Source organism: Ciona intestinalis, chromosome 9, assembly GCF_000224145.3.
Source record: "Ciona intestinalis chromosome 9, KH, whole genome shotgun sequence".
In the NCBI taxonomy this organism is placed as follows: domain Eukaryota; kingdom Metazoa; phylum Chordata; class Ascidiacea; order Phlebobranchia; family Cionidae; genus Ciona; species Ciona intestinalis.
Genome location: NC_020174.2, coordinates 4,049,253 through 4,061,936, shown reverse-complemented (window position 1 = coordinate 4,061,936; position 12,684 = coordinate 4,049,253). Strand labels below are relative to the sequence as shown.

At 36.5% G+C, this 12,684-nt stretch overlaps 2 protein-coding genes across 4 annotated transcripts in view; one reads left to right on the top strand and one right to left on the bottom strand.

The window, feature by feature from the left end:
* LOC100180733 (sodium channel protein type 9 subunit alpha) overlaps positions 1-3,381 on the top strand; it is a 28,479-nt gene extending 25,098 nt beyond the window's left edge. For all 3 annotated transcript variants that reach the window (XM_026836126.1, XM_026836127.1, XM_026836125.1), the window contains exons 39-42: positions 239-387; positions 876-1,006; positions 1,291-1,527; positions 1,619-3,381. In XM_026836126.1, the coding sequence (XP_026691927.1) occupies positions 239-387; positions 876-1,006; positions 1,291-1,527; positions 1,619-2,739 (1,638 nt within the window). In that variant the 3' untranslated portion in view covers positions 2,740-3,381. The remainder of the gene's footprint in view (positions 1-238; positions 388-875; positions 1,007-1,290; positions 1,528-1,618) is intronic.
* Positions 3,382-3,751: 370 nt separating this feature from the next.
* On the bottom strand, positions 3,752-12,682 carry LOC100184592 (exocyst complex component 2). Its single transcript, XM_002127012.2, has 21 exons — positions 12,513-12,682; positions 12,175-12,348; positions 11,737-11,866; positions 11,159-11,291; positions 10,646-10,757; positions 10,225-10,305; positions 9,950-10,050; positions 9,650-9,776; positions 9,232-9,447; positions 8,860-8,924; positions 8,371-8,523; positions 7,842-8,017; positions 7,585-7,706; positions 7,306-7,367; positions 6,772-6,912; positions 6,252-6,341; positions 5,756-5,872; positions 5,169-5,310; positions 5,009-5,064; positions 4,555-4,739; positions 3,752-4,010 (listed from the first exon to the last, which is right to left on the bottom strand). The coding sequence occupies exons 1-21, from the start codon at positions 12,625-12,627 to the stop codon at positions 3,884-3,886; spliced, it is 2,625 nt and encodes an 874-aa protein (XP_002127048.1). The 5' UTR covers positions 12,628-12,682; the 3' UTR covers positions 3,752-3,883.
* Positions 12,683-12,684: the final 2 nt, after the last annotated feature.

Below are 12,684 nucleotides of genomic sequence, written 5' to 3'. Positions count from 1 at the left end.
CTTTAGTTTAGGCTTCATTCATTTTATATTGTATTTTATAAAGTAAAGTCCTACAGCTGCACACGTCTAGGGGAATAAGATATGGGCAAAATTTGGTCATTAAAATGTAGTGCATATTTTCGACCCTAGAACCGTTTGGGAATAAAAATGTGTGGATATCAAATACATATTTTTATTGTGTTGGCAGTACGTCTGTTGTCCCAGAAACGTGTTATTGTAACTTACCACTTTTTTACAGCCAACTCTGTTCCGAATCATACGTCTCGCTAGGATCGGTCGAATTCTGCGATTGATAAAAGGCGCCAAGGGGATTCGAACCTTGCTCTTTGCCCTCATGATGTCCCTCCCCGCTTTAGTAAACATTGGTCTTCTGCTTATTCTTGTTATGTAAGTTTAACAAACTTAAACATTCTGTGATAACATATAATGGAGGGTGGGGGGAGATGGGACACATTTAGCGCAGAATATCCAAATACCCTGATCGTGTTTTAAACATTTAACAACGGCCAATGACAGTTATCAGGGTGCGGATTTATATTTATTTGAATTTTCTTTGTTTACCACCAAATGTGACCAGTAAATAGAATGATAAGGTGTCCCATCTTCCCCCATCCTACTATAATATAATAAGAAGCAATGGTATTAGTACGTCTCGGGAATCGAAAATAATGTGTTACCTACTGTAGTCTAACGACTGTAACCTATATGGTAAAAATACTTTGTTGTTAATCAGCTACTTAAAATCAAAATGCACTAAGACAAAATATCTGTATACAGATTGTAAGCTAGCGCAAATTACGAAAACAGTAACAGAAAACGTGCACTTAGTTTCGTTATAAAACCTAAAAATATATCTAATTTTTGTACCTTTGCAGGTTCATTTATTCAATCTTCGGTATGTCCCAGTTTGCATACGTACACAGAGGTGCAGGAGTTGACGATATGTTCAATTTTGAGACGTTTGGAAATTCTTTCCTCTGCCTGTTTATGATCACAACTTCAGCCGGTAATTATACATTTAGATGGGTCACCTTTAGCACACAATACCCAAATATACTGATCGTGTTTAAAAAAACTAACAACGGTTTATGGAAGTCGTGAAGATGTAGTTTTGTAATTCTAGGAATGTTTTTTATTTTCTTCCAACAAAAAAAGAGAAAATGGAACGAAAAGGTGTCCCATCTCCCCCACCTTACTATACACAATGAAATAAAAATAAGAATCAGTCAGTGTATTAGCTTACAAATGCGCTTACCATCTATTTAACGACGACTGTTTATCATTTTGCAGGGTGGGCCGGCCTCCTTAGCCCAATGTTGGATTATGAGTATCCATACTGCAACCCAGATCTACAAAATGGAAATCCGAATAACACTGGTGATTGTGGAAGTCCAACCACAGCAATTGCATTTTTTGTCACTTATCTTATATTCACGTTCCTGATTGTCGTCAATATGTACATTGCCATCATCTTGGAAAACTTTGGTGTGGCGACCGAAGAAAGTGCGGATCCGCTCGGAGAAGACGGTATGTCTTATTTTGGTCTATTTTGAATTTTCTTGGGAAAATAGTTCATCTATTCATCATTTTGCTGACGTAAATACGTTTTTTTTTTCAGATTTTGAAATGTTCTACGAAGTTTGGGAACGCTTTGATCCGAAAGCAACACAATTCATCACATATGGGAACCTTTCCGACTTCGTGGACAGCCTAGAACCTCCGCTCCGAGTCCCGAAGCCGAACACGCACAGTCTTAACAACATGGATCTGCCTATGGTGATCGGGGACCGCCTACACTGCCTCGACGTTCTCTTTGCTCTAACAAAACGGGTCCTCGGAGAGTCGGAGGAGCTTGAAGGACTACGCTCTTCGATGGAGGAGAAGTTTATGGCTTCGAATCCCTCCAAGGTCTCCTACGAACCAATCACCACAACACTGAAGAGGAAACAGGAAGAAATATCAGCGGTCATGATCCAGAGGTGGTGGAGACGTCTTCGCATTCTCCGCACTGTCCGCATGGTCTCCGCTATGATGCTGTCTGGTAAGATCCGCGAGGAAGACGAAGACCCTCCCCCGGGAAATGGGAGTGTGCAGCAAGCGACGGAGTACAGGGAAGAGAACGAGCTGATTGAGACGAAATGCTCTGGCAGCAACGAGAAGCCCGACTCCTACAGTGATGTACAGGACCCTCCAAGCTACCAGCAAGTGATGACTTACAACGAACAGAAATCGCCGCTCGCCGTGAAAACGACCACGACCTGCTCGGCGGTGATAGCAGGACAGCGTCCCACCACGCTTGTGAACGCAAACAGTGCGGCTTATACGGGCACTTCGACAACTTCGTCGATCACCTCGCCGCTGGACACTTCGCCTTCAATTTCGTCTTCAATATCGACGCCACATAATGACTTAGCGAAGACGGCAGGACGCCGTCGTTCCTCTGAAGTTAACGCGGGAGCAAAAACTCCGCGGCGGGGCAGCGGTAGCACTGTGAATACGCCCCTGCCGCGGCACACAGACTCCGACGCGGAGAACAATAATGACGGTATTGTACAAAACGCAAACTTTTTGGCAAACCGTGACCTACATAGGAACGAGTTGACCGCTCAGAAAATTGTGACCAAAAATGAGAGAAAAGAAATGAACCGACCACGTGACGATGACGTCACGATGCCAGTGACGCACCCCACGACTTCAGGCGCCGTTACTGACCAGCCTGGTCGCCGCGCGGTCTCGTAATGCGGCAACACACTACGTTGCATGCGAAGTAAATGCCTATCTCGTGTTTCATGCCACCTATTTTTGTTGCAACCGCTGCGAGCGGCCAAGGACAAACGGTGGACGACCCTGGGCAAATCACAACAGATACTATTTCCTTGTTTTTCCTCAACCAGAACTGCGAATTTGAAGACGGGCGTTGCAGAACAATTCAGTTTCCTGGGCCAAACGCGCGACAACGCTCACAGCGGTCTTTGATCAAAGTCCCGCATTTCCTTCGCGATGTATATATTATAGGACAGTATTTATGCCAAGAACGAGTTTTAATTTTGTATATTGCACTGACAATGAGGCTGTCACCGTGACCGTTCTACTTGTGCTTAAATGTACGCGCTGTGACCCCTAACCCGGCCCTTCGGAGGGCCCGCGGGGGCAACAACCACGCCCTCAGATATCAGAAGGTATATATTTGCCTGTGGCTCAAGTGTTAACTTTCTTTATCAGTGTTATGTGTGACATGGCATGCCATATAAAGTCCAGCGGCCGACAGAACAAAGAATCGATAACTATTAGCCTGCGAGTCATTCTCTCTTCACCGGGAGACCTTTATTCGCCTCTGGCAGTGTCTTCGAAACCGAACAAATAATAAAATGTAAAACGAAACGGAGTCTCGTTATTGTTAAAGTTAAATAGTAGGGTGGGGAAAATTGGGACACCTTTAACAAGGATACGCTTTTATTAATCTTTGTAAGTTCTTTGTTCACTACATAATGTGTTAAGAAAATGGAATGAAAAGGTGCATCATCTCCCCCACCCTATTAAATTAAAAAACTTACAATCCTTAGTGCTAACTTTACCACATAAAATGTCCTATAAATCTGACTATAGCCTATACCTACACTTTCTAAAATAAGTTTATGAACATTGTTGCTGCTTGCTGAAGGCATGAATTACTAAAAAAAAGTTTAAAAAAACTTGACAATTTTTCTTCATTTCCTTGATTGCCTGCATTAACTCTTCAGTGAATTGTCCTGTAGGTATTGGAGTATAATCCACGAAAAATACGGTAGAGTTCTCGGATAAAGCTATTAGCGACTATAATATACATTAGAATAAATATTGTGTTTTACGTATTAACATATACAAGAATACAATTATTGCACAATTATGAAAAGCAGCGTAGTTGAAATATGAGCAAACTCTTGAATTTGTTGATGTTCTCGTCCAAAAAACGACGGTCCGCGGCAGAGGACATATCAGGTATTGAGTCCAAGGCTTCAACGAAGTTTGTTCTGTCAATTAATTATATACAGTATAAATGAATGAATGACTTTTTCTAAATATACAGTATAAATGAATGAATGTAATGTATTTATCTATGCGTGTGGCAGCGCAAGGACAGTTGTTAAATTATAAGTGTTCTGTTTTAGACACTTTGTGACTTAATTTTGCTGTTAACTTTGATTTAATTAAATATGACGCTTTAATTGAATGAATAAATGTATCTTGTCTTATCCTCGCGTTGCTGGAAAATGACAGTTGTTATAACATGGGTGTTCTGTTTCATACACCTCGTGCCACCTTACGATTTATCATGTATGTTACTGTGTTGAAGTTTTTTGAGGATTTTTTTCATTTTTTTATGTATGGCTGATAATTTGGACAACTCATTAGTGACCACTGGGTTGGAGCAATTGCCGTTAAATGTCTTGCCCAAGGACTTTATTATAAGCACCAAAAATTGTGGAATCTAATGTCTTACAAAATTAGTAAGCGCTGACTACATTGCAAGCACAATATATCATTACACATGAGGAGATCAACCAGACTACTTACGAGGATTGAGTTGACTCAAATGCAGCAGTAGCTTGCTGAAGAGCTTCGATGTCAAGTCTCGCCTGCATTGATCCGTTTGTTCCTATCTTCCGGATACACTGGATCAGCCGGAGGACCTCCTCGGAAGTCATTTGGATCACTTGGATGAGGAATCGAGGAACAAGATCAGGATTGATGGAGTAAACCTGAAAAACATAGCTTGACTGAAGAACAATGGTTTTTAACAGATACCATAAACAGAATTTTTATTTATTTTTTCGAATATGGTAACAATCGTATAAATTAAAAGAGTAAAGAGAACTACCAGCAAAAAACAGTCATTAAAGGGTAAACTAATCTTAATCACGCTACAGATAAAATACATACTAGAGTAAAGTGTCAAACAAAAGCATCGCTACTAAACCCACATTTAACAAGAAAACAAAAAAGAAAATGAAGTTACATATATTCTTACCTCCGCATGTATTGTTATAATGCTCATTAAAGCTGTCTTTATGTATGGACGAACACCTGTGAAAATATAAAATGTAAAGTTGTGCTTTCTAACATTACAGTAATTGAATTTAGAAGAAAAAAAATGATAAAAAAAGAGAAAGAAAATGATAAAAATTTACCCTCAGGTCTCAAACATTCGTTCCAGTCAAAACTCCCCGCATACATTCCTGGCTCAAGAGCGCCGGTTAGTGGTTCGACACGGTGCTCCACATACGCTTCGAAAAACTTCTCATCCAGTTTTGAGAACTCACTGTCACAAGTCTGTGTGAAAAATTGTCATATAAAGTTACATAAGATATTTAGAGAAACTCGGGGCCGTGGTAAAGTGGTTATCTTGCCTGACAGTGACCTAGAGGTAATGTGTTTAAGGTTCAGGCTCGACGCTGCTACCATTGTGGCCCTATGTGTCCTTGGGCTAGACACTTAACGGCAATTGCTCCAACCCAGTGGGCACTAATGGGTTGTCCAAATTATCAGCTATACTATACATAAAAAAATGAAAAAAAATAATCACCCACAAAGTAACATATACATGGTAACTCGTAAGCTGGCACGAGGTGTATGAACACCTATGTTATAATGACTGTTGTTTTCCGGCCACGCGAGGATCAAATAAGTTACATTTATTCATTCATTACATTCAGTCAATGTAGACATTAATCTGCTATACAAAGTAGAACTCAACTATTTAAACTAAACTGGTTACCTTCTCAGTCACTTCAATGTTTGGGAAATGTAGCTGTCTGAAATGATCAATTAACGGATGAAGAAGGTTTTGTTTTGTGTACGACAAGTTGCTTATTCCAATCACAAGACGTTGCTCCTGTAAAAGGAACATACGAGGTGTTATAGGTGAAACTAACTTTCTCCTAAATAAAATAATTCCCAAAAATTATAGTTAAATGTATCAGTATTAAGCATCAAACCCAGTATCCTCTGATTATGATGCAAGCGCCTAACCACTGAGCCAGGGCATATACTTTATTGAATATAAATCTAATACTTTAGATATTTAAGGCTTTAATAAAAGCTTTGCTGCTAAAGGTATTTGCAGAAAACAACAGCAAACATGACAACTTGTAAAACAAGATTGCCAGAAGATCTGTATTAGAATTACATTACGCCTGGTAACAACTGTTTTACTTTACATATTTTTGAGTTTTTTTACATTATAATAGGTTTGTAGATTAATAATTACCTACCAGTGGTGGGAGACTTTCTTGAGGTACTTTACTCGAATCTGACTCGGATTCTTCAATGAAAACACAACGTTCCAAACATGAAGAGAAAGTCTGGTGATCAACAATTTAAATGAATTTTGAGTTTGAATTAAAGCAAGTCATGGCATATTATATAGTAGGGCAGGGGAAGATGGGACACCATCAGCACACAGCATCCAAATATCCTGATCCTGTTTTGAACAATTAACACCAGTCTATGGGAGTTGTAAGCATACGGTTTAATAATTCTTGGAATGTTTTTTGTTTAATATCGAATGGGACAAGGAAACAGAATGAAAAGGTGTCCTATATTCCCTCATCCTACCTATATCACAGTGAAGAAACAAACATAAAAGTTTTTATTAAGATTAAATTTGAAATTAAGTTTTAGAGTTAGTTGTAATAGTTCTATAACTTAGTTAGGGTTAACAACACCCATTTTGTTATCGTGACCAAAGAGACAAAATAAATTTTATTCATTCATTCATACACCTAAACTCACTGTGAATAGCCTTGTAAAATCTTGAGTCACTCTACTCTGCACTGCTACCCGCGCAAACACGGGTTCTTCACCAGGTAGAGACTCAAGTACATCACGAACCACTGACACCAGTGCTACAGTTATGTTGTGGAACTGAGAAGGCTGCAAAAAAAAAACCTAATTTGAAAGTAGTGGCATAGTAAACATGTGGGGCTAGAAAACCTAAGACAAAATTTAAGTCCAACCAATTGTATAACGAAAAGATATTTCGGCCAAGTGGCATTGTCATTCTGTTATTAGATTAGAGTCAGATTTGCAGAATTTATCACAGTAAACATGAGGTGTAAGTTAATTCCTGGACTGTGTGTGTCGTTTTGGTGCTGTACAGTTTTAAGCATTGTGTATATTTCTTGGTTAGGATTTACAAATACTTTACTGTGATATTTTGATATGGTAAACATTAAGAGACGAAGTCAAAAAAATAAATAAAGTGATATGCCAAAAATTAGGTGATATTGTAAAAATTAAAATAAAGTAATTGTAAGAGATATTTACCAAAGCAGTCACTCCCTTGTTGCTTACTTCCCAAGTTTCTTTCATTCGTAGCCCACGGATATCTAGGGATGGCATTGGTTGTAATTTAAAAATCTATATAGCTGTTACTATTTGTATGATAGCTTGTTACAGTCCGCGCAGTGGCTTGCTTGTAACCCAGAGGCAATGGGTTCAAGGCTCGTAGCTGCTACTGTTGTTGGCGTATGTGTGCTTAGGCAAGGAACTTAATGGCAATCACAGTTATATAGAACAAAGTAAGTTACATTCATTTATTCATACCATCAGTTGCTTCTTGTAGGAAAGTACTGAGACTTAAAACTCTAAGGTCATGAATGACGTCGTTTAATGATTGGAGTGTTCCATGGGGTAGGGTGAGAGAGGATAGCTCTATTAAGCACTGTCTGTGGTACGAAATAGAAAAACGAGAGTTAAAAAGTTATAAAATTTAATTCTATAGTACGATCAAGAACCATTAAAGTGTTATTACTAAATTTGCCCAGAAAAATGATCATCAAAAAATGGTAGAAATTTCTTACCGTGCGGCGCGGACACAATCATAAAGGACAGTTGCAGGAAGAGGAACCTCTGAGGGCCAGACTCCGTATGACTCCCGCTCGTGTAGATCCTCATCATCATCTACATGGAGGGTGGCAGGGAGGAATGCTGCTCGTAGGAGGTTCACAAAGAGGATCACTGTGTCCCGGAGGAGTCCCTGGTTGAAAGATGATGGTTTAGAACAAGTGAGATATTGTAGTGAAGTAAATTGGAAAAATAAGAATAAAAGTTAGAAGAAAATCTGGAAATCGAAAAAGTACACAAGATAAAGTATATTTATTGAAAATTACTAGGTTTCTTAATAAATGGCAAAATTTTATAGACAATTATTTGAAAGTCATTCATTCTTAAATTTATAATACACTGCAAAATATGAAAGGGTTCCATAACCATTGTTATACAATGTGTTAATATGTGGTTGTCTTTTACTTTCCTATATGTTTGTACCTTCTAAATAAAATTTTCGTCATAACCTATGTCAAATACAACCATAATCATGTTTCTTATTACCTTCATTTGCTTTGAATGTTTTGATGCCATTTCCTTTAAGTTTTCCACATCAGAACTCTTTTCTCCTGTTTCACTTAAAATCACACCCGTTGAATAATGTTGCCACAGATTCCAATGCTCAGGGATCTGACTGGTGGCAATGCTTGTCAGTTCCTGTGAGAATAACAGTTGTACATTAGTTCAAAGCACCAAATAACCTGACAATGCCAAATCCCAACAAAATTGAAATGGCTACTAGACACTTTTTAGTAAACTAGTTTTCAGAATAAAACCTGTCTAAACAGTATTACACCAAAGTAATAATAAAGATTTTTTATTGCATGTTATATTACATCAAACTTCCACATTTTTCTATTTGCAATGAGCATAAAAAAGATGTTAAAAAATACATATATTTTAAAAAATTTTATTTTAAAAAATTTAAGCTGTAGTGCTGACTTTAAATTTGCTTTCGACAGTTAGGGCAAACAAAACCACTCAACCACTCACCTCCAAATACTGATGGCAAACTTGAACTTTACCAGCTTCATCCAAATTTTCTGTGCATTTGAAAGCTGAAAGAAGTAATAAATATAATATTAATAAATAATAATAACGAAAAATAGAGATTGCTATACATGCAACAAAATACCAATTTATAAAGATAAAAAAAATAACCAAACTTAATAAACAAAATTACATAGTTTATTACAATACTTTTAATAAGTGTAGCTTTGGGTGTTACATTATGTTTTTTGGGGTGTTACGTATATAAATTTAAACTAATTCATAAAATAATGATATTATTTCATTTAATTTGCATCTCATCGGCATTTCGAATTAGTTTATTTTTAAATTATAAAAACTCTACAGACTCCTCACCAGTTTTGATATGTCTGTCCTTGCATTTTATCATGGACTCCTGGATCCAGCCATGTTGGTGTACGAGGCATTCCCAACCTGGATCCCCAGACTCTCCTAATCCGAGCAGGTATCGGATGAGCTTCTTCTGACGATGAAGAGGAGAGGGAAGCTCCTGGACTTCCTGCTTCAGTTGCTCCCGGAACTTCTCAATCCTCTTTTCAACTTCAGCAAAAACTGGAAAAAAATTTGAAAAAGGAAAAATAAAATGAAATGTTTGGACATTTAGAATATAATTTTTTAGGCATCATTTTATTTTAAAAGACTAAAAAAACTAAAAAATATAGAAAAGAAAACTAATAAAATGCTGACATAATAACCCCCAAAAAATATTAATAATTTTACACTTTGTTTTATATATTTTTAAATCAAAATTTACCTTTTTTGAATACATCAACATCAGTTTCTGAGAAAAGTGACTTTGCTTTCTCGTAATCATTAATTACAACCCCATAATCACCACGCTGTATATTCTTCTCTATATTCAACGGCAGGTTGAAGAGAAACTGAGGATTTGAAATCACAAATAAAAACTTGAACACACAGTAAGAGGCTTTATTAGTGAATTTGGCACGCAGAAGTTACTTATGTGTTATAAGTTATGTTATTGATAATTTCATTTTTTTGCGACATATTTATCAATAACACATTCAACTGGAGTTAAAAGTATCAAACTTACCTTAAACCTCTGCAAAACATTAAGTGTGTTCCTGATAGAATCCGCTCTGTCTTTACAGCTGAGTACGGTGTCAAACAATTTGTTTGCATTTTCGCTTGCCTCTGTATAAAACAACAATTTAAAACATTTTCTAAAAGCAATTTTAAAACCATTTTTTAAATAACAATTTTAAAATCCTAAAAAATCCTAAAAAATTGTAGCACATTTAGTGCCTTTTTTAGTGAAGCTAGTATGTTACACACAATTTAGAAGAACGAGCATTATATGAGACTTACCATTTAATGTTGATTCTAATTTATCAGTCAAGTTCCCATTTTTTCGACCTCCTTCATCACGCTGCATTTTATGATGGATACCTGCGTACGGTAGGTGTATGCGTGTATTTAAGTTAGTGTAGGCCAGGGTTTCTTAACCAGGGGTGCGAGAACTGTTTTTAGGGGTGTTGGGTGCTAATGCTAAATCATTAAGGTAGGTTAGGTCTACTCTATACAAGCATTTCCAGAAGGGGGTGCGAGAATTGGTTGGTGATTTAAAAGGGATGCGGCAAGAAAAAGGTTAAGAACAACTGGTGTAGCCAGATATTAACATATTACTGTGAGTGTTGGAAAATTTGAATTATATTCAGATATTAAAGTTAAGTAAATACAACATTACACATAAATTTTAGAGTTAAATACATCTTATATAGAAATTCACCTGATAGTGTCTCATGCACCTCAAAAAACACAGGCAAGCTATCTTTGACATGATTGAGTGGAGCGTTGTTGGTGTTTCTGTTTGCTTTGCGTTTCATGTATGCATGACCTTCCTGTAAGAATAAATTCAGTGTCAGCTAACTGCGACTTCTCGTTCATTAATTGCATGTTATAATATGCGTCCCATAATGTAATGTAAAGGAGGACACTCATTAACTTTGTAAGAGCAAATAAAATCAATAGAAAAGACAAAATAGCATTTGACTATATGCTACAACAAAATATGAAATTAGGCAATTATTTACAAAACTAAACAAATGGCAGCAGTGGTTTTAAAAAAGAATTCTTCTGAAAAAATAATAGTGCATTACCTAGTGCATAACAAAATGAAATAGGCCTAGAACCGTACAAAGTTAGGCTAGAAAAACAGCCTTTAGATAAATAATAATGGCAAACATGAAATTATTAAATACATGAACAAATAAAATGTCAAATATGACAAGTAAACAAATACCTTGAGTTTACTGAATGATGTGTTGCAATGCCTCTCTAATAAAAACCAAGAAGGTTCAAAGTTTTGATCCGTGGGGTCGGGACTTCCTTTTCCAAACAAGTCAGCAAGTTGCATGTAGGCTTGGGTCTTGTGACTATATGGAATAAATAATGAAATCTTAATACTTTGTATTTGGTACAAAAAAGTATGCAGTTACAATGTTAAATGAACATAATTTGCTTTATTTTGGTGTGCCCAAAAATGATAGTCGTTATAACACGGTTGTTTTGTTTCATACACCTCATGCCAGGTTTCGAGTAACTAAAATTATACAATTGACCAATATTTTACACAAACAAAAATAAATAGTTCACATAATTTTTTATTTTATATGTTAAATAATGACAGCCTTGACAGGTTATGTTTACAAACACATAAAATCCGAGGTTGTAAAGCAGACATGGCTTACCCTGGAATTTTTGCATTGCATTCATCAGTAAAACAAAAAAAACAATCAGTTTTGCTAACTATCCCAGCTTTTTCTGCATTTTAAAAAGCTTGCCTGTTTTTGCAAAACATATTTTTCATTTTGTACTAACCCCAATTCTTCAGAGTTGAGACCGAGTGGGTCAGTTCTTAATGAAATATTAGAGGACTTCTGAGCTCGGTCGAGGCGCTGGTCCACCCATTCTGTCTCATCAACCCACACGGCCGATGTTTCAAGTGGACCTGAATGCAAAGAAAATATTTAAAATATAAAACGGAAGTAACCAATGAAATTTAAATCAAAAGTAAGCAATAAAAAAAATATTAATATATATATATATATATAATACATATACATCTGACAATTTAAAAAGAAAATACCAGTTTATCCCATAATTGTTATTTCAGAATTACTTTAGTAATCATCATTTTCTGTGGCCTTGGACATTTTGGGTAATTTTAATGGTTTAATTTTTATTTTTATAAGACATGAAAACAGATAACAGTATAATAGGTAGCAATACTGCAGGAAAACAACAATTCTAACTTACCAACTTTCTTTACTGGAAGTCCTGTAAATGTAACAGTGGACGAACCAGTTCCTCCTGACTTTGTGATAACTATGATGTCTCCTTTACCAATTCCTGCTGCCGTTCTGCAGAATATTTTTGAAGGAGATACCCAATCCACAGTCATTGAGCAGTTTTTGCCACATATGGCAACACCTGAAAATCAAATCAACAAAATTTAACTTTTTTGTCATATACACTTCCATAAAATAAGGTTTTAACAACATTAAAATTGTTAATAAAATCATTCCAATTTTAAAATGCTTCCTTTAAAAAGAACTGCTAGTACTAGTACATTGAAGTTTAAGGAGTAAAATTACCTAACACATCACTTTGACTTGTTCCCAGATTTTCCCCACGAATCGTAACTTTAGTGAAGGGTGTCCCATCTTTAGGTGATATGCCAGTCACAACAGGTGCGGGCCCAACAGGCATTGCTATTGTATTTACAAGTCTACCCTAGTATCATATACATACAAATATGGAATCTGT